Below are 21,660 nucleotides of genomic sequence, written 5' to 3' on the forward strand. Positions count from 1 at the left end.
AAGATGACTGGGAAAGTAGCTTGTGGTGTTCCACTCAGGTGGTTCTGATGCATTCCTTTTGAATAAATTTATTGCTGGGTAATTTCTATGTGACAGGAGTATATCAGGCGACAGCTAGAAGAGGAGCAGCGGCACTTGGAAATTCTTCAGCAGCAGCTGCTCCAGGAGCAGGCCATGTTACTGGTAACGCACTGTATCTGTTTTGTTCAGTAGCTATAGGATTCATTCATCTGGCCAGTCCTAGGCTTCCCTTAGTCGGACACAGCTGCACCTACTGTATGAACAATGGAGCTTGATTAAAAGGCCATTTATGCTAGTGTAGTGGGCTGACAGGCACACATGAGAAGTACTATGTGGTCATACTGCTTTCTGTGCAGTAAGAGGAGGATTTATGTTAAAGTTGAACAGTTTTGGTTTGGTGGTCAAGTTTTTGAACAGACCTTGGCATTCAGTGAAGAACTAGAGTGCCTATGCTGCAGATCAAAAGCACATGATATGTAAATCAACCCAAGGATACAATGGCCTAGTGTTGTTCCAAATCATTGTTTCTTGAACATTACAGTGGATTTACTTTAAATAATTTTGTATTAAAATACATTTTGCTGTAGCTCTCCAGTTCCGTCAAGGATAGCAAAACACTCTCAACTTTCCCAACAGGAAACATATATGCCATTTTGGTCCAAGTTAGTTCTCTATACCTTACACTTAAGGGAAAAAAAATGCATTTTTGTTAATGGGATGGAAAGGGAAATACCTTCCATAAGTTCTGTGTCACATCTTGAATTACTCACACGTTTTCTCAAAGGAATACAGATGGCGAGAGATGGAGGAGCATCGACAAGCAGAGAGACTCCAGCGCCAGTTGCAACAGGAGCAAGCGTATCTCCTGTCACTGCAGCATGATCATAGGCGGCATCAGCAGCAGCAGCAGCAAGAAAGGAATAAACAAAGCTATCATATCCCTGAGCCTAAATCCCATTATGAACCTTCTGAAAGAGCACGTGAGGTAACTTTTGCTCTCTGATATTATTCCCATTATGTGCTCCTCTGACCTCAGTGATCAAACATCATCTTGCCAGCTATGATTCTGTTATAACGGGGCTCAAAAGTACCAAAATGAGATGTTGGGTAGTCATTTCAAAAGTGACGTAGGCTCTTATGAGGCTCACTGTGGAACTTAAAAGCCTAAATCACTTTTGAGAATTGGAATTAGGTTTTTAAGTCATTTAAGGTACATCTGCACAGAACAAAACAAAACAAAAAAAACCCCATGGCAGCGAGTCTCAGAGCCCAGGTCAACTGACCCAGGCTCACGCTGCAGAGCTAAAATTAGCAGAGCAGATGTTCTGGCTCAGGCTAGATCCCTAGGCTCTGAGGCCCAGGGAGGCTTACATATAAAGGATGGAAAGAAAAGTTCTCAACGAGGGCAGTAGTGAGAACTGGTTTCAAGTTTGTTAAATCACAGTAGTTTCACCTACTTCATAGTGGACATGTATTTTTATCATGAACAGCTGTACTTCAAGTGCTGGTCCATCTGTGTATGTCACTGTGGGTGCGCATGTGCTCCATGCAGCTGAAGTTATAGAATTCTTGCAAGTAGTGTCTGCTGGTCTGCGCATGTGGCCTGGTCTTCCTTGTGCTTCCAAATGAAAGAATAAAGAATGGAGCAGACCGACTGTCTCTCCGGTTCCTTCTTACCACTGCATGACCTTGGTTGGAACCACCCATGTCTGCAGCTCTCCTTTGGATTTCTTCAATCTGTAAATATTTCAAAGATTGCCTTAGTGCCTTTTGTGTATAGTTCCTTACAATTAGTAAGTTTTTAATAGTTTTTATAGATTTTACCAGAGTTTTTTTTCCTAGTTAGATAGATTCCCCGCCTCCCACATTGGATTATGCCATGGAGTAAGCCGTGAGGCCACAGTTGGATTCAGGCTGAAGGATTCCAGGTACATTGGCTTGAATCAACATGGAATGTGCCTCCCGTCATGAGGTCTGACTCTGTTGCAGAGCAATCCATACCCACAGACGCCCTGTTGTGGTCTGATTGGGAAGGCAAAGAATGCTTGTAGAAGCATAAGAACAGGTCTTCCTCTATGTCTGCTTCAAAGACGTCCGACACAGCTCTGCCTAAATCGAGCAAATCTGCTTGTTCAACCCCTAAGGGCTACTGCTGGCGGTACCATCACTGTCTTTTACTCTGGCCACATGGAGCCTCCCTCCTCTGCCCCCTTTGGCACGAGTGGATCCTACCCCTTGCTCTTGGGAGGTCAGAGACCTATAACTATACCAGAACATGTCTTTGCTCTTCCTGAGCTTCAGTTTCTCCCAGCATCAGGACCTTTATCAGGAGATGTTACTGTTGACAGAAGCCTATCCCCTCTTCCATCTGCCAGCTGGGTCTTTCTTCTGTCGGAACCATTGGTATCTCCATTGGATCCAGAGCCTTTCTTCTCTTCTTTGGGAAAATCTGAACCACCAGAGGAGCTATCATCTTCTCCTCTGAAACATGTTAGTTCAGATAGGAGATCCAGAGCCTCCTTTGTACCAACCTCTATCTTGACATTTGCCCCATGCTATGGGGACCCCCACAACCTCCTCCTGACCCAGTGTACTGGCCATACTGGGGAACCTGGGACCCATATGCCAGATATACAGAGCCCATGCTTTCTGCCATTGAGTCACTCCACCATTCCACTCCAAGGGAAAAGTCAGAATTTCCTCCTGACCCCATGGAAGAGGAGGACTAAGAACCATTTCCGCCAGTACCAACAAGGTTGTCATCTTCAACTCCTGATGAAGCATCTCCATCCCTTCCAGATGACCATAAATAGCTCAGGATTTATTGCAAAGGGTGGTAGAGGAACTCCTGATCTCCCTCAAGGAGGTTCAGGACCCTCAACACAAACTCTGGGATATCCTGCAAACCACTAGATCCAGTCAAATAGCAGGTCCAGTTAATGAAGCTAGTCTGGAAGCTGCTAGAGCAGTCTGGCATACATCAGCCACATACGCCGCAACCCGCAAGAAGGCAGAGAAACATTATTTCATTCCAGCTAAAGGAGTGGAATTTCTCTTTACCCAGCCTGCACTGAGCTCTCTGGTTGTATAGGCTGCTACAGAGATATCTAGACAACATCATCTTAAAACAAGGAGGCTAAATATCTTGTTGGGAAGAAACCAGCCTTTTTCTAGTCTTCAGTTTCATATAGCGAGCAATCAGTCTAAGACTAAGAACAACTATCTGAATGATTCCAAATTCACAGGCTTAGTAGACAAATTACCACAGCAAGACAGAGCTTACTTCCAGGCTCTTATTGAAGAATATAAGATGGTGGCCAGAACCACACTTTATTCAGCGATTGATGCAGCAGATACGTCGTCTGGGTCAATGACAATGACAGTTATTGTGGATATTTCTCTGAAAACATCCACTCAGTGTGCAGCAGCAGTCAAAAAAGCGAACAGAATGTTGGAACTCATTAAGAAAAGGATAGATAAGAAAGAAAATATCATATTGCCTCTATATAAATCCATGGTACGTCCACATCTTGAATACTGTGTGCAGATGTGGTCGCCCCATCTCAAAAAAGATATATTGGAAAAGGTTCAGAAAAGGGCAACAAAAATTATTAGGGCCATGGAGCATCTGCCATATGAGAAGAGATTAATAAGACTGGGACTTTTCAGCTTGGAAAAAAGATGCCTAAGGGAGGGATATGATAGAGGTCTATATGATCATGACTGGTGTGGAGAAAGTAAATAAGGAAGTGTTGTTATTTACTCCTCCTCATAACCCAAGAACTAGGGATCACCAGATGAAATTAATAGACAGCAGGTTTAAAGCAAACAAAAGGAAATAGTTTTTCACACAACGCACAGTCAACCTGTGGAACTCCTTGCCAGAGGATGTTGTGAAGGCCAAGACTATAACAGGCTTCAAAAAAGAACTAAATAAATTCATGGAGGATAGGTCCATCAATGGCTATTAGCCAGGATGGGCAACGATAGTGTCCCTAGCCTGTTTGCCAGAAGCTGGGAATGGGTGACCAGGGATGGATCACTTGATGATTACCTGATCTGTTCATTCCCTCTGGGGCACCTGGCATTGGCCACTGTTGGAAGACCAGATACTGGGCTAGATGGACCTTTGGTCTGACCCAGTATATATTTGTGTGTGTGTGTGTGTGTGTGTGTGTGTGTGTGTGTGTGTGGTAGAGGGGCCCACTGACTCTCCAGCCTATGCGGGAGCTGTGGCAATTAACTCTGGTGACCAGTCAGTAACTCTCGGGCTGAAGCGTTGACAAGAAGTGATTATTCAAAGTAAATCCTCTGTGCCTTAAAATCCTCAGGAGGAATCCTGTTTGGGGAGGAGCACAGCCAGTTGAGGTGGTGGCTGATAGCATGATCAAGCCAAAGTGGGTTTGCTCCCCACTCCAGTGAAGTCCAAGGAGAATTACAATCCCTCCTACGAGGGCTCTTCAAATTCCAAACAACAACAAAAATATCAGAAAAAAGATTCATCTTACCCCTGGAGTTGGACCTGGAACACTGGAGGAAAGCTCAGCTTGGAAAACAGGACTAACCCTTCCATTGTCCAGACTGAAACAGAGCCTGTCTCTGTCTGAAAATGTATAGACCATCTCACTTTCAAACACTGTTGTTTCCAATCAAATTCAGATAGTGCAGCCTGTATACATTCTGAAAGAGACATCACACCTCCTACAGCTAGAGGCAGTAGAGCCTGTCACTCAAGACAAAAGGTGCTCAGGGCTTTATCTTATTTTCTTCATATCTAAAGAAAAGCTTATAGTGGAGTCGGGTCTATTTAGACTTCAGGAGGCTGAACTGGGCAATGGAAATGACAAAATTTAGGATGGAGGCTCCAGGTTCCACTATTGTTGCAATCAATCCAGGAAACATTTTACTTATCAGTGCACCTGGCAGAAGCTTAACTACATATACCCAGTCACTATTACTGTTTGTCATCTGAGGTTGTCATAAAAAAAAATCTCACCAGAGCATTATTGCCAGGGAACCATTTTCCTACTCCAGGCACATAGGTTCATATTAAACTTATAGGCTCCCCTGGATCTTCGATGAGGATCATCCACTTAGAAGTTGAAATAGACACAAGGAGAGCTAGAATTTCCCAATGCAGGAAAGCTTGGACAGGAACCAGACAATTGTCTCCGAGCTGTCACCCCTCACTTGTGCTACTAGAACCGGGTTTCTCAAACTTTTCTTTGCTGGGACTCTCTTTGAAAATATTTCAGACCGCGATGACCCCTGCCAAAAGTGATCACCCCTAGCATACCATGCCACTCTTACTTCTGCACTGCTGATGGGGGCGGCGCTGCCTTCAGAGCTGGGCGCCTGGCCAGCAGCCGCTGCTCTCCAGCCACCCAGCTTTGAAGGGCTTGGGCTGTCAGCCCCGTGCATGGCTGACAGCCAGCGCCTCGGCATGCGCAAAGGCTGATAGCTCGCGACCCCCTGGTAATAACCTTGCGACCCCCAGTTTGAGAACCACTGTACTAGAAAGAATGATCCATAATATCAAAAAGAAGGAGGTCCAGTCATTCTTATCACTCCAAAATGGCCAACAGCACCATGGTACTTGGATGTAGTGGAGATATCTCAGAAGGCTCCATTCCATCTTCACAGCAGGGCAGGAACTCCTGTTCTAGCGTCCCGCTTCAGGCTACCTGAGTCCAACAGCTGGACTATTGAGCAGCAAGTCCTAAACATGTTGGGATGATATGCCAAAACAGTAGAGACTCTTCTAGCCTCACACAGGCATTCCTTTTTCTTGGCCTACAAAGGGGATCAGACGGATTTCTCCTTCTGATATCAAGATAGAAGATCAAGTCTAGAAAACACAGCCTTCCAGCATTATGGATTTGGGCCTAACACCTTCACCAGGGCATGTCATGATTCATCACTAAACATTAACATAAAGGGATGAGATTCTTTACATCTGATTATTGGTTTGAGATAATGTGCTGCTTTGTCTTTCCTACCCGAGATCTACTCATAATGCTACAAGCTCTAACAAACCAATCCCTGTATATTTTTTTTCTTGAGCCTCCTTGCATTTTCCAAGAGGATACAGTAGCTCATGGTATTCCAGGGTCATTGGTAGCCAAAGTAAACTCTGTTCCAAACCTCACAGGAAATCATTCTTCCTTAATTTCTCCCCCAACTTCACCACTTTAAAGAAAAAGCATTAATGATATTGGATGTGAGGAGAACAGTTTAAAAAACATAGAACTGTCCAGTTCAGGGAAACATAGTTATTCACTTACTACTACCCTAAATGCTCCGGCCTGAAATCATGCAAATGCTCCACAGTAACATGGAACAATTCCTTCATTGCAGAAGCATATTCAGATAAAGCAGTGTCCAAAGGGGATCCATAGTGGCCTCTTGAGCAAAAATCCACAAAAAGAAATCAATCCACCTGCCACCAGGTCACCTCTCAACACTTTCATGGAGTAGTGCAGGATTGATCTCTGTTCCTCTGCAGCAGATCCTTTGGCAGGACGGTGCGCCAGGCAGTGATTCCAAAACAGATTAATGCTTCTAATTTTAGGGAAGTGGAAGAACATTTCATAGACTCAGACTTTAAGGTCAGAAGGGACCATTATGATCATCTAGTATGACCTCCCGCATGATGCAGGCCACAAAAGCTGACCCACCCACTCTTGGAATAATTCTCTCCCTTGACTCAGCTGTTGAAGTCCCCAAATCATGATTTAAAGACTTCAAGTCGCAGAGAATCCTCCAGCAAGCGACCCCTGCCCAGCAAGCAACCCCTGCCCCATGCTGCGGAGGAAGGCGAAAAACCTCCAGGGCCTCTGCCAATCTACCCTGGAGGAAAATTCCTTCATGACCCCAAATATGGCGATAAGCTGAACCCCGAGCATGCGGGCAAGATTCTCCAGCCAGACCCGCCGGAAAAAGTTCTCTGTAGTAACTTTTAATATCCCATCATTGACCATTGTTACTAATTACCAGCGATGGCATGTTATTGACCTATTGACTAAAATCACGTTATTCCATCAAACCATCCCCTCCATAAACTTATCAAGCTTAATCTTAAAGCCAGAGAGGTCTTTCGCCCCCACTGTTTCCCTCGGAAGGCTGTTCCAGAACTTCACCCCTCTGATGGTTAGAAACCTTCATCTAATTTCAAGCCTAAACTTCCTGACGGCCAGTTTATATCCATTTGTTCTCGTGTCCACGTTAGTACTGAGCTGAAATAATTCCTCTCCCTCTCTGATGTTTATCCCTCTGATATATTTAAAGAGAGCAATCATATCCCCCCTCAGCCTTCTTTTGGTTAAGGTAAACAAACCGAGCTCCTCGAGTCTCCTTTCATACGACAAGTTTTCCATTCCTCGGATCATCCTAGTGGCCCTTCTCTGTACCCGTTCCAGTTTGAATTCATCCTTTTTAAACATGGGAGACCAGAACTGCACACAGTACTCCAAATGAGGTCTCACCAGTATAATGGAACCAGCACCTCCTTATTCCTACTAGAAATACCTCGCCTAATGCATCCCAAGACCGCATTAGCTTTTTTTCACGGCCACGTCACATTGCCAACTCATAGTCATCCTGTGATCAACCAGGACTCCGAGGTCCTTCTCCTCTTCCGTTACTTCCAATTGATGCGTCCCCAGCTTATAACTAAAATTCTTGTTAGTCATCCCTAAATGCATAACCTTACACTTCTCACTATTAAATTTCATCCCATTACTATTACTCCAGTTTACAAGGTCATCCAAATCTCCCTGCAGGATATCCCGATCCTTCTCCGAATTGGCAATACCTCCCAACTTTGTGTCATCCGCAAACTTTATCAGCACACTCCTACATTCGGTTCTGAGGTCAGTAATAAATAGATTAAATAAAATCTGACCCAAAACCGAACCTTGAGGAACTCCACTGGTAACCTCTCTCCAACCTGACAGTTCACCTTTCAGTACGACCCGCTGCAGTCTCCTCTTTAACCAGTTCTTTATCCACCTCTGGATTTTCATATCGATACCCATCTTTTCCAATTTAACCAATAATTCCTCATGCGGTACCATATCAAACGCTTTGCTGAAATCGAGGTATATTAGATCCACCGCATTTCCTTTATCTAAAAAATCTGTTACTTTCTCAAAGGAGGAGATCAGGTTGGTTTGGCACGATCTACCTTTCGTAAAACCGTGTTGTAATTTGTCCCAATTGCCATTGACCTCAAGGTCCTTAACTACTTTCTCCTTCAAAATTTTTTCCAAGACCTTGCATATTACAGATGTTAAACTAACAGGCCTGTAGTTACCTGGGTCACTTTTTTTCCTTCTTGAAAAGAGGAACCACATTAGCTATTCTCCAGTCAAACGTTACCACCCCCGAGTTTACCGATTCATTAAAAATTATCGCTAACGGGCTTGCAATTTCTCGTGCCAGTTCCTTTAATATTCTCGGATGAAGATCATCCGGTCCGCCCGATTTAGTCCCATTAAGCTGTTCGAGTTTGGCTTCTACCTCGGATATAGTAATGTCAGCCCCCCCTCCTTTATTCCCATCCGTCACGCTGCCATTATTCCTAAGCCCTTCATTAGCCTCATTAAAGACCGATGCAAAATATTCGTTTAGACATTGTGCCATGCCTAGATTATCCTTAATCTCCACTCCATTTACAGTCTTAAGCGGTCCCACTTCTTCTTTCTTTGTTTTCTTCCTAGTTATATGGCTATAAAACCTCTTACTATTGGTTTTAATTCCCCTCGCAAGGTCCAACTCTACACGGCTATTGGCCTTTCTCACTCCATCTCTACATGCTCTGACCTCAATAAGGTAGGTTTCTTTGCTGATCCCTCCCATCTTCCACTCCTTGTACACTTTCTGTTTTTTCTTAATCACCCCTCTGAGACGCTCGCTCATCCAGCTCGGTCTAAATCTCCTGCCCACGAACCGTTTTCCCTTTTTCGGGATACAGGCCTCCGACAGCTCCTGCAACTTCAACTTTCCCATCTATCTGTCTTCCCTCTCTCTCCTTACTAACTTTTCCTTAGTACACACTTTGTTCCAGTTGTCGCAGACTGGGAGAGGTAAAGATCCAGAATGGAAACTTGGTCACCTGATTTCCTTTCTGGGACTAACCCCTCTTCAAGTTGGTGTCACCCAAAATAAGTTCTCCAGGTTACTATGCAATAGCCTCTATCTGTAGGGCCCATCTGTACAGTTAACACAGATAAGATGGTAGTGCAATTCTGTTTGTTCTACTAAATCAGACTGTTATGCTGCGATAGAGCTTTGGAAATACTCACCTGACATGAGGGCAGAAAATCTGTCATCAAATACTGCAGCCTTATGCACAAATCTGACCTGTATTTGCAGGAAGAGAGGTGCAGTCCAAATATTTTGGTTTGTGGAAGAAGTAAGTTCTATGAAATAAATCTATCTGTTAAAAAATCTTCCATAGATTCTTTCTTTTAGTTAGAACTAATATCACAGAGTATTATATGGAAAATATTTTTTTAAGTTATAAAGATAATGGCTTTGTTTTCATTTATCTTCCTGTCTTACAAGCTGAGAAGAAAACACTGTTGATCAGTAAATTTCTCTAGTAAATTGGAGTATTATAACCTGTATTGCCAACTTTTGCGATTGTATCATGACTCTAGCAATTTGGGTGTGTTCTTGGAAACATGATGAAAGGCTGCCCACTCATGAATTTTCATGTACTCAAAATGGCCACCATCTCCTATTTCTGTCAATGGGTCAGTAGCTAGCAAGATGGCCACCATTTCCCTACAGTCTATCTGCATGTGAAAGTGAGGCTGCCCTTAATAAAGATGGCTGCCATTTCCCCTCTTTTTAGTGAGATTGAAGCCATGTCCATGGGCAAAATGATGGTTTGCATGGTTCAGGGAGCTGGCCAGGATACAGAGACTATGATGAACAGCAAAGACACTGTAAAAGAGGAGAGCGAGGGGGAGGAAGATTTAGGGTTTTTGGGGAAGGGGGGGCTAGAAGTGGGTCCACAGCAGGTGGAGGCATGGCAGGAGTTGGCAGGGGAGGGAAAGCAAGGGTGGAGAAACAGGAGAGGGAAGGGAAGAGACAGGGGAGAGGGAAAGTGATGGCAAGTCTCTGACAGCAATGGCATAGCCAGAATCTAAGAACAGGGAGAGCAAACATAAAAAAGGCACCCCCCCCCCCCCCCCCCACCACCCATGGCTCCTCCTCCTCTTGGCTGCTCCATGCCGCCCCCTCCCCCCAGCTGGCTCCTCCGGCTGTGCTGCGCCCCCCCCCCCCCCATTGGCTGCTGGCTGCCCTGCTACACTCCCCTTGCTCCTCCGGCCGCGGCTGTGGGCCGCCCTGCTGCGCCCCCTCTCGCTCCTCCACCCCACCCCCCCGCTCTGCCTCCTCCGGCCGCGCCCGCCACCCCCCCATTGGCTGCGGGCTGCCCTGTTGCGCGCCCCCCCCACACACACACACCTCTCCAGTCGTGCTGCCCCCTCCCCATGGCTCCTCCGGCCGTGCTGACCCCCCTTGTCTGCAGGAGTTCAGCACTGGCCGGCAAGCGTGCCGCTTTTTGAAAATGTGCTGTGGGGAAACGGCTGCTTCCCCTGAACCCCACTTGCTACGCTACTGTCTGGCAGAGAAGTCGGATAGAGAGGAGTGTCAGGGAAGGTTTGCTTCTTGCAGAAGGCTAAAACAATCACATATTGTGGCATTAACAGTTATACAAACTGATATAAGTTTAAAGTTCTTTAATACATATATCTATAACTCATCTACCCTAAAAAGTTTGCAAGTTCTATGTGCAGGTGTGAATGGTGATGCATTAATTAGGTCAGCGATTCTCAAACTATGTACCATCCATTCCTCCTTTTATCAAAGGAAATAAACCAGGAGAGGAGAGACTAGAGACAGCACCAGGAAATGGATGGCAGTTTCCCTGTATTAAGGGTGAGGAGAGGATAAGGGCAGTCTCCATCCAGGGAGAGGCATTTTTGTGTGCACTAAAGGCTGATGTTCCAACCTAAAATTCTCACTCACACTAGTTGAGGGGTAGAGAAGACAGACTAAACAATGTGATTTGATGGGGTTTTTTACACCTGAAAAATTATGATCTCTTGAGGTTGACAAGACTGTATAAGTTTTTTATTGTCAAGGCATGTCTCACTGCCTCCACCCTTTATCCGGGTACGTATTCCAATCTAGACTTACCTGCTATTTTGCTCCTGCTCATTCAGCATTTCACGTACCTGGGGAAAGTTTTTCTTCAAACATAAAATGTGTTTGTAAAGAAAGAGAGGTGGTTGCTCTCTTATTCCTACATACTCCACTTCATTGACAACTGCTTCTAACGTTCTGTAACTTTGGTTTAGGTGGATGATAGATTTAGAAAAACTAATCAGGGGTCCCCTGAAGCACAGTCCAAACAGACGGGCAAAGTGTTGGAGCCACCAGTGCCTTCAAGATCAGAGTCCTTTTCCAATGGAAACTCAGAGCCTGTTCAGCCTGCACTGCAAAGACCAGTGGAACCCCAGGTAAAAGCAGAAAATCTTGGAATGGATGGAAGAAAACTAGAGGCCCCAATTCACTTAACTTTAGGTTTGAAGATCTTGGCATATAAAAATACATATTTAAAGTGTATTACTACTTTTCAATGTGACTTATTCAACAGATTGGCTCTCTGATTGTATTCAGAGTCATGCCTGCTTATTTTAGTGATAAGCATGTGGGTTTAATTGCTTTTTACTTCTGAGCAGAGTCAGCCTACCTAAGAGAGCTAGCTGCGTTCTGTCGCTACCTGTGCATCAGCAGAATGGTTGGCTTCATTCCAGTCAAAGCTACAGTGAGGTTAGACTGGTCATAATGTGGTCCAAACAGCATTTTATTACTGGAGATGATGTCCAAGAACAAAATAACCAGGCTTGACTTTTACATCCCTGTAGGAAAACTAACTAGATGCAAGAACAATTGATTGTCATGGTTGTCCTGTTTCCTAATGAATCTCTAAATTTTGGGACCTTGTAGTTTATCGAGTTTAGAGTATGAATGTACAAATAAATACAAGCTAAGATTTACAAAAAGGCTAGATATAAAATTTAAATAAATTAGTTTAATTAAACTTGGCATGCAACTTATGTATCCATGCAGAACATAAAATGTTGCCTTTTTTTTTTGATAAGTCTATACATAATTGACAGTGATGACTAAAACTGTCCCTGCTTACCTTGTTGTGACGAACTATTGCAAATGTTTGGGACAACTGCAAAATCTGATCAGAAGGGAGAGTGGGAGGAATCGTGACCAAATTTAATCCTCAACTCAGATTTTCCTGGCTTTCAGAGAGACTTGTAGCAGTATTTGATAATCTTGGGCTTGTGTGTGTTACTTTATGCTAACCATGTCAGCTATTTCTGAAGTCCTGCCTTTGACTTGTACTCAAATGAATCTGTCTCTTGCACAGCTTTGTGTAATAAAACAATTCAATAATACATTTATAAAGCCAAATAGAGACACCCTCATAAAACTAAGGTTAAATGCTAACTGTTGATTGAATGGGTGAAAACAATGTATCCTAGAGTTATATGATCTTATCTGGAAAGGGTTTTCCTCCTAATCTGTTTCAGAAAGCATTTTTCAAACAAATGGCTTACTGAGCTCGCAATTGAGAAGGGAATAGGGTGGAGGGTCAATTTGAGGCTTACAAATAGAACTGCTAATGGAGCTTTAATTATGGAGCTGCTGCTGTGCCTCCATCGTGTGTGTGTGTGTGTGTGTGTGTGTGTACAGTATATGATATATATGGTGAATGTATAATATGCATTATATATAATATGTAACATAGCATATAATATACATATAACACACATAATATATAAATATATATTATATATGTAATATATATAGAAAAATACTGTAAAGGAATAAAGGCTTTCGTTTTATGATCTTCCTTCAAAAGTTTTGTGTTGTCTTGTAAATTTAAGATTTTAGTTATAATATAAATCAGAACATACTTAGGTTTGCACATTTGGCAGTATTCCTAACTTATGGATTTCTTCACTTTGATATCTGCTTCAAATTGTCTATCCAACAGGTGCTGCTATCTAAGACCTGCTCAGAGTCCAGTGAAGCCAGAGGAAAAGCTCCTGTTGATTTCATTGGGCTCTGGATCAGGCCCATAGTGCAGATCTTATGTTTATTTTTTTCCTGGTTACTAGTGTATGTGTATTTGGAGAGCGCACCTCACCAAAATGCATACATCCTGTGTTCCAAGTCTGTTATGTTCTCTGGGCACCTTCCTTGCTTTTTGATTCCACCTCACGCTTGCCTTATGCCATAACCAATTTGTCTCTCCCTACCCACTCGCCTTTATTCTGTTAAAAAAGCCAGTTGTACAGAGCGCATTGAATGTTTTATGTTTTGTTTTCTTGTAAGGTACAGTGGTCCCATCTGGCATCTCTCAAGAACAATGTTTCCCCTGTCTCGCGATCCCATTCCTTCAGTGACCCTTCTCCCAAATTTGCACATCACCATCTTCGTTCTCAGGACCCATATCCACCTTCACGCAGTGAAGTGCTAAATCAGAGTTCTGACTCTAAGTCGGAGGTACCTGACCCCACTCAAAAGGCTTGGGCTAGATCAGACAGTGACGAGGTGCCTCCAAGGGTAAGGAGTAGAAAGACAGAAGTGTGCTTTTTTTTTCTTTTTTAATTTGAAGAGTGTGATCGTTTACGCACTGGAAAAAACGGGTCCACAGAGTAGTGCCATGATTGGGGAGTATTTTTGAAGGGCGTTTATACTGTAGATATCTAGTCAATTGGCCCATGATAACATGTTAAAAAAAGGAATTGCAATCTCTGGTGAAAATGACAAATATTTACACACTATGGCTCTTGTAGAGAAGTGGTTTATTATGCAAAGTTAACAAATCATTACAATATTCAGGAAAGAATTTAAAACATCCTTGACATGATAGCTTAAAGTTTATTTTCTTCTATTTCTGGTTGGAAAACCAAGCTGTAAACCATGAACTTATTTAAAGTTTAGATGGAAATGAACAAAAAAGAAACATTCAATATTTTTTTCCCTTCCGCTTGGGATTTGCTTCTTCTGAATATGTTCTTGCTTCCCACCAGTCTCTGTCTCCTGCTGATCCATTACTGGGCATTCGTTTGGTTCCTTTGAGTTTATTTTCCTAATCCTCATGCTATTTCAGCAAATTGCTTTGTGTCTCCTTTGCTTCAGTCAAAATGCCATATTCTTTTAAAATGTCTCAGTAGTCTGGGGTAAGGGGCATGTATGTTTGTGTGGTAGCTATTTAGGTATGTTAGTCTAAACTTTCAGTTCTTTTCAGTATCCAAACAGCAGCCCAGCTAAAGATTCTTCATTTTTTCTTTTCTTTTTTGTTTTGTTTTTTCTTTCATTTTGTTCAATTATATTGACTTTGACTTAGAATAATGTTATTCAAAATGTATTTGCTGTGGCAGGAGAATCTTAATTTTTCCCCTTTCTCCCTTCTACATTAACTTTTACTGTTTCTTTTTTCACCCAAGGTACCTGTGAGAACAACGTCCAGGTCTCCCGTCCTATCACGTCGAGATTCTCCACTGCAGAGCAGTGGGCAGCAAAATAATCAAGCAGGGCAAAGAAACTCCACAAGGTTCGTAAGCCCAGATCTCCGTCTCTCTGCTGTTTTGTAAGGGAATGTTAGTTGGAAGCCAGGGAAAGGCATTATCTCTCAGATGTGAAGGAAGGAGGAAAGTGGACCCATTCTCTCTTAGCAGTCAATGTTGAGTTTCTTTGGCACTAAATAGTTCAACAAACTTTAATGAATTTTCTTCTTGCCTCTGCATCTTTGAAGGGGCTGTTTGAGTAAATCTTGCAATATTTTCAGAGTAGTCTTAACATTTAGAAAAAAGGGCCCAGTCATACAAGTGCTTGCTATCAGGTATTGTACTTATTGCTGCAAATGGTCCCTTTGTGTTGCAGCGGGGGCTTTTTCCAGGAGCGAGCATGGTGCCCAGTAGTAAGTATCTATGGGATCTAGGGCTAAGGGAACCCAGAGGCTTTTCAGCCCTCAAAAGTTGTAGTGTTGTATAGCCAGTTCTCAAACAAAAAGTAGCACAAAAAGCAATTAAGCATTGTTTTAATTTATTTTTGTGTGTGAGAAAGTTTCGTTCCTCAGATATTAAGATGGCTAGTGTGGCTGCTGCGTAGGATGTGAATTGCTGTGAAAGTCCTAAGCACAAGGATTAGTACACTCCTTCTGATCAGTCATTAACGAAATGTTGATGAGTAACCAAGCTTGATTTTAAGTTTAAAATGCGATATCTGAAATTAAAGTTGACAAATGCACTTTTCTTGAGACAGCAATATAGAGCCTCGTCTGCTATGGGAGAGGGTGGAGAAACTTGTGCCGAGACCAGGCAGCGGCAGTTCCTCGGGCTCAAGTAACTCCAGCTCACAGCCGGGGTCCCATCCTGGATCTCAGAGTGGCTCTGGTGAACGGTTCCGAATGAGATGTAAGTCCTCTTTTTTTCCCCTTCTTCCCCCTTCCCCCTTCCTTTAGGATTTCTAGATGAATCTGTAATGTTTGGATTGTGCAGCAGCTAATAATAATAGTAATACGAATGAAGGACAATGAATCTTCACGTAAAAGGAATTTTTAATGTAAAGTATCAGGCTGGGAAGTTTTGATCCTCTGTATATGCCGTTCCTTTTCATAGCCGCTGTTTTGAGCGGGGTTGTATGTGTAGAAATCTTCAATAGTGGGTTTTAGCCCCTTTCTCCAATTCAGACTCAATTACAGGTTTATTCACCCATGTACAAAATACATGACCGAGTCCATTCCTTTTCATATACGATCTTTGAACTAACTTCCTTCATTTGTATGAGCATCTCGAATATTTCTTGATCATTCATTGCACATCAACTCTTTCCATGAGTACAAGGATAGACACTTTTTTCCAGAGCCAGATTCATTAGCATTTTAATTATTTTCTCATTTGGGTTTCTTTTTTCCTAATGTCAAGATGTCATGTTTCCTTTTGACCCAAGATCAAATCCTCTATAGTTTGTTTTTTTTTAAATATTAGAGGGGGTGTCAATGAAAACCTACAAAAATCATATCTGAAAAGCAGTTCCAATCCCCCTCTTTAAACATACAGCAAAAATAGAAAAGGTTCATTATAGCTTTTTGAATTGAGCAGGACACTGCTGCTGTGTAATGTTAGAGCACATTCAGCTGTACGGTGTAAGACACACTATAGAGGTAACTAAAGGGAAAGGAGCTTGGAATGAAATAAGTCTGTGGAATCCCCAGAATGCTCAATGTTGAGTGCTGTTAACTCCCTAGTATAGATGGACAAAGCTGCTGTATGTCATGTGCCTCTTTCCATGTTTTCAGTCACTGGTAAGCTGCAGTGCAAATCGCAGCTGCTTGTGATTTTTCCTGTCAGCACTAGAGGTTTGCACTGGTGCAGGTAAACTTGTGGCTGGCCACCTATGGCTGAAATACCCAGTGTAGACAAGGCCTTGTGCTCCTTTTGCTGCATAAATAAAAAAAATCCTAACTTAACAATGACCCCCCTTTTTTGTGTTTTTTTGTTGGGGGGGGGTCTTGACACATGTAGCATCATCCAAATCTGAAGGTTCACCGTCTCAACGTCATGAAAATGCAGCCAAAAAACCTGAAGAGAAGAAAGAAGTCTTCAGACCCAACAAGCCTGCTGTAAGCTAAACCTAACTGTGCTGCTTATCTGATGTTTTTTACTTGATGTTAGATAGGTCTATTACAAATACTTACACGGTGAATCCAAGCATTAAGAGTGAATTAGAGATTCAGTTTGGCAGTTGCATACTATGAAGTGTTAAACATTTAAATGTACTTTATTTGCTTCTTGAATTTTTGTGTTTTCTCATTTTCTTCCTTTCAAACCTCTCCTTACATCCTGTATACTCTTCATGTGGCTGGACCAATGATGATTCATCTGACCCAACCGTACCATTGTTGTGCTGAATGGTGCAGGGAGAAGTGGTAAGCACTTAGCTATTACAATCAAATATATTTTTTATTTTTTGAAGTTATTATCATTACATTTTGTGCCTTTGGTATCCAAGAGGTCAGAGTAGATGATTCCAATGGTTCCATCTGAATCAAAATCTATGAATATGTTGTTTATTCTTATATTGCCCTAGCACTCAAATGCCCAAATCAAATGAAGTCCTTTAAAGGAAGATGGTGGCTCCCATCCCATCAGTTTATAAACTACAGAGGCTCCCCGACTTGCATAAGTCGGAAACGTATCTCCAACCATTACGTGCAAAAAACAACAACAACCACTTTTTCCGTAAGTGCGGATTTGTGTAAGTCGGGTCTTGCGTAACCCGCAAACTGTGTTCAGCTGAACAGACAGCTCAGTAAATTTAGGCTGTCTTACAACTTTGCTGCCCAAATTTCCATGCACTGTAGCTTGTCAATATGCAGAACAGTTGGGGAGGGAAAATGTTGGACTCCTTAAAACAACATATTCTAGTGTGTTCATTGCTCTAGCAGCTCTGGTAGGAGTAAGAGGGGGTAAAGACCTACATAGTCTTAAATTTCTAGGGTTTATTTGTTTTTTAATTTGCCAGTAAAGCACAAAGAAATCAGTAAACCAACAACAACAAAACACCTGTTGCTGGGAACTATGGAAGTGCAGCAGCAAACTGAACAAACTCAGTCCCCACAGCTGTGTTGCTGATACGTTGCCTCTACTCCTCTCCAATCTGCAACCTCACTCTTCTTTTTCCCCTTTGTCTCATTCTTGCTAGGATTTAACTGCCTTGGCAAAGGAATTGCGAGCTGTAGAGGATGTACGACCTCCGCACAAGGTGACAGACTATTCATCGTCCAGTGAAGAGTCGGGGACGACAGATGAGGAGGATGACGATATGGAACAAGAAGGAGCAGATGAATCTACATCTGGGCCGGAGGATGCCAGAGCTGTGTTAGTTGTTCTGTGTTTTTTCTGTTTTGTGTGGATATGGGGAAAAGACCACAACATATGTTTCGTTCATTAGCCCTCTTTTATCAAGACCGTATTCAGGAGTCCATGAAAAGTACTTAGCAGTCAGTTAATGTTCACGTTTCCGAAACATGTAGGGTAACATCTTTAAAATGGTCCGTTTTCAAAAGTGACTTTAGCATTTAGTCTAAATGCCTTTGAAAGTCAATGAGCAAGTGCCTAAATCGCTTTTTAAAAATAGGACTTAAGCTCCTAAGTCACTTTGGCACCATTTGAAATTTTGATTCTTTAAATCTTAATGTTTGTCTTGTGTTACTAGAAGCCAAATTATAGTGTTGTGTGTTGTTTCCTTCCCTCATTTGCATTTTATAAAAGGTGAAGGATTGTTTTTAGCAATTTTAGACTCATTTGTTTCTTGAGGAAGCTCTTCCTTGATGATTTATGTCAATATTCCACTTTGAATGCAGCTGTAAACGATCTATGACATGCACTTGATACGAATACATGAAGACAGAGCTAAAACTGAAATACTATAGGGTTATTTTATCCAAATTATTTCTTGCTTGATGCATAGATCAACTCTGAATCTGAGCAATGGTGAAACAGAGTCAGTGAAAACCATGATTGTCCATGATGATGTGGAGAGTGAACCTGCCATGACGCCTTCCAAGGAGGGTACTTTAATCGTCCGACAGGTATTGTATTTCCTTCCCTGCACAGTGCTGTGCCTTTACTGTGATCATTAACCTGCTTGTTCATTCACCCATGCTGTTTCTACATTATATTTGTTGTCCATGTTATCAAGACACAGATGTAGCATATTTTGGATGTGCAGACACTTGATGCATGCAGAGAAAAGAGTAGCCTCCATCCCTTGCTGCTACTGTTTTGCATGCTTTGCAATGACATCCATTTATAGCACCACGCAGAGCACCTCAAAGTCTGTGTCAAAAAAGTGATAGAAAAGCTGCAGGTGTGTGAAGAAAGCTCTCAGCACAGAAGAACTTAACCTGGTTTTATGGTAGAACCAGACGCTGGATCTCAGAATTAGAAAGGGTTGGGGGAAAAGTGCTCAATTCTTTTAACTACTTTAAGCCTAAAGTCAAGAACAAACTAACAAAAAAGCAAGGTAGCAGACAATTGGTGCTGGGGGCTGGGAGGGAATGTTACAAGGGGCAGGGCAGTGACTGTGGATGGATCTAGGCGTGTTGTTTGGTTTCCTTCTGTTTTGAAATGTTCTATCTTTGATTGTGAAGAAGCTGCTTCTTTGTGTATTAAACTAGCTCATCTGTTAATGAGTCTGTCAGCTCCTAGGGGACTTCCTCAGTAATCACATTCTTGAGTTTTGCAACTGAATGTAATTTTTTAGTTGAACCCTACAGTTTGCTAATTAAAATTTCATGGTGACTGTTTAAATAGCTAGATTAGGGAATTCACCAGATATTTCAAGTTCTTGTCAGAACATGACTCAAGCTAGAATTAAATAAAATGATGGCAAACAACAAATACAGATGTAGTAGGAGCAGCATAGACTTACTGGCACAATTACTCTTTTGGTAAAGGAGCTGGCCTTGCAAGTGAATCAGATTAAGTGAGAGGCTCAATTCTGCTTGCCAGAGGTGCAGTATTTACTGAGTTCTGGAAGCTCAGCACACTTCTAACCCAGGCATCAAGGCATAGGATATCGGTACATTTAAAAAAAAAAAAAAAAGTAGATAAAGCTGATAGGGATGAAAGCCTTAAGCAGCACTTGAGCAAGACAAGTGTGCCTGTTTTTTCTACAGAGTACAGTTGACACAAAGCGTGCCAGCCATCATGAGAGCAATGGCTTTGCCGGTCGCATTCACCTCTTGCCAGATCTCTTACAGCAAAGCCATTCCTCCTCCACTTCTTCCACCTCCTCCTCCCCATCCTCCAGCCAGCCGACACCCATCATGTCCCCACAGACACCCCAGGACAAGCTAACTACTAATGAGGTATGTCTTGCACCACAGCTGGCTGCTTTCTTAGGGTTATTCCAGTATTGCCTAATAGCTAGTTTGCAGAGGAACTCCAGCCAATCTTCCCCTGCTTTTTTCTGTCACTTTTCTCCCACCCCCAAAATAACACATTTCAGTTCTGTATGAAAAGCCCTTAACTCTAGATCAGTTTTACCCCAAACTTGCTAGTTTACTATTTTTGCTTTCTACAGTGAGTCATTAATTGCATGGCTTTTGTTTAAACTAAACTTGATTACCATATATTCAGACAAGGGGTTTTTTTTGTTTGTTTTTTTAATTTCTGTATTTCGGGAACAGGCTAGTTGCAAGGAATCTGCTGGGGTTTTAAAAAATAATTAAATCAAACCTGGTAATTTTGTCTTGATTTTACCATAAAAAAGGAGCAAACAACTAGGCACGTGCAAGTAACTCACTTGTGCAAACTACCAACACAGGATAGGAAGCTGGTTTCAGCCTTATTGAAGGATTTTACTCTTTGAAATTGCCACATGGGGTTGGTGACCATTTCAGGAAAGCTAGGTTGTTTGGGGTATTCATTGTTTGGAGTAGTGTACTACAGGAGCTCTTCAGGTTTTTATGGAATAGTTGTGCTATGAAAAATGACCATGGAAAAATGACTCCTGCTTATTCTCCAAGTCTGCTCTCTTATCTCTAGTTGGAGTCCTATCTGGGGACTTCACTGTTCCAGAATTTTACTCCTGTTACCTTTGGCTCTGCAGTGCTAAGAGGGACTGTGTTTCATTCTTATAAACCAACAACAGAATTGTTCATTAAATCCTGGTTATATAGTGAATCCTTGTACTTTTGCGACTTTTTGAAGGTAATTGGGATGCACAGGTGTGAATGAATTTGTCCTGCACATCCTGTAATGCTGGTGGAGAGGAATGAGAAGGAAGGCACCCAGCATGACTTTCAGTTTCCAGGTTGAACAGGCAGGCCTGGCATTTAGAGAAAACATCTTTAGACTTGTAAACAAGTATGATGTAGACCAGCCACTATAAATGTGCAACAACCTGCTGCTGCTTTTCAGAATAGAACTGAACAGGTGCTTTGACATCAGTGCCAGGCTGAGATATTCTGTGTACCGTTACAAAAGAACCTGAGGTAATGGTGGTGCACGATTTTCACAATAGGATGAAAAGCGCTTGTGAAACGTATTGAACCATGTGACAGCAAGCATTCATTTTGTCACAGAAGTTTAGTCCGTGTAATGCTTGTCATCCTTCATTTTCAGCTGTGCTTCACTAGTCTTTAACTTTGTAAAAATATACTCTTGACAGGTTATGTAGACCAGTTCAGTGATTCAAGGATATACCTGTTCATTACTTTGTTCTACGCAACAAATAAGCAGGGTTCAATCAATTTAGCTCAAACTGAGTTTTGAGAAGGAGACTATGGCAGTTGTTTGTGGTGGCATTGAAGTTATTAGTAATGTGGTTGAAAATATTTTGCTTTGCAGAAAAGTTCAGTATGGTTAAGCCCAATAATTATATTTGGTGAGGAAGGTGGAGGTTTAGAGGGGACAGAGGCTTTAGATTGGTTAACAGTGAGGAAGCTCCTCCAGTCTTGTTTGCAAAAGCATAAAACAAGCTGAGCAGACACACATTCCTTTTGTCCACAGTAACTCTACACATACA

The 21,660-nt window shown here is 42.3% G+C and overlaps 1 protein-coding gene across 4 annotated transcripts in view; it reads left to right on the top strand.

Moving 5' to 3' along the window:
- MAP4K4 (mitogen-activated protein kinase kinase kinase kinase 4) overlaps positions 1-21,660 on the top strand; it is a 240,419-nt gene that overhangs the window by 182,493 nt on the left and 36,266 nt on the right. Inside the window, exons 14-24 of one of the 4 annotated variants that reach the window (XM_054009944.1) lie at positions 97-183; positions 806-1,006; positions 11,394-11,555; positions 13,453-13,683; positions 14,571-14,677; positions 15,388-15,539; positions 16,650-16,747; positions 17,045-17,053; positions 17,830-18,005; positions 18,598-18,718; positions 19,808-19,999. In XM_054009944.1, coding sequence (XP_053865919.1) covers positions 97-183; positions 806-1,006; positions 11,394-11,555; positions 13,453-13,683; positions 14,571-14,677; positions 15,388-15,539; positions 16,650-16,747; positions 17,045-17,053; positions 17,830-18,005; positions 18,598-18,718; positions 19,808-19,999 — 1,536 coding nt within the window. The remainder of the gene's footprint in view (positions 1-96; positions 184-805; positions 1,007-11,393; positions 11,556-13,452; positions 13,684-14,570; positions 14,678-15,387; positions 15,540-16,649; positions 16,748-17,044; positions 17,054-17,829; positions 18,006-18,597; positions 18,719-19,807; positions 20,000-21,660) is intronic. The other 3 variants (XM_054009953.1, XM_054009962.1, XM_054009969.1) reach the window with 3 other exon arrangements.

The sequence above is a fragment of the Malaclemys terrapin genome, chromosome 1, assembly GCF_027887155.1.
Source record: "Malaclemys terrapin pileata isolate rMalTer1 chromosome 1, rMalTer1.hap1, whole genome shotgun sequence".
Lineage (NCBI taxonomy): Eukaryota > Metazoa > Chordata > Testudines > Emydidae > Malaclemys > Malaclemys terrapin.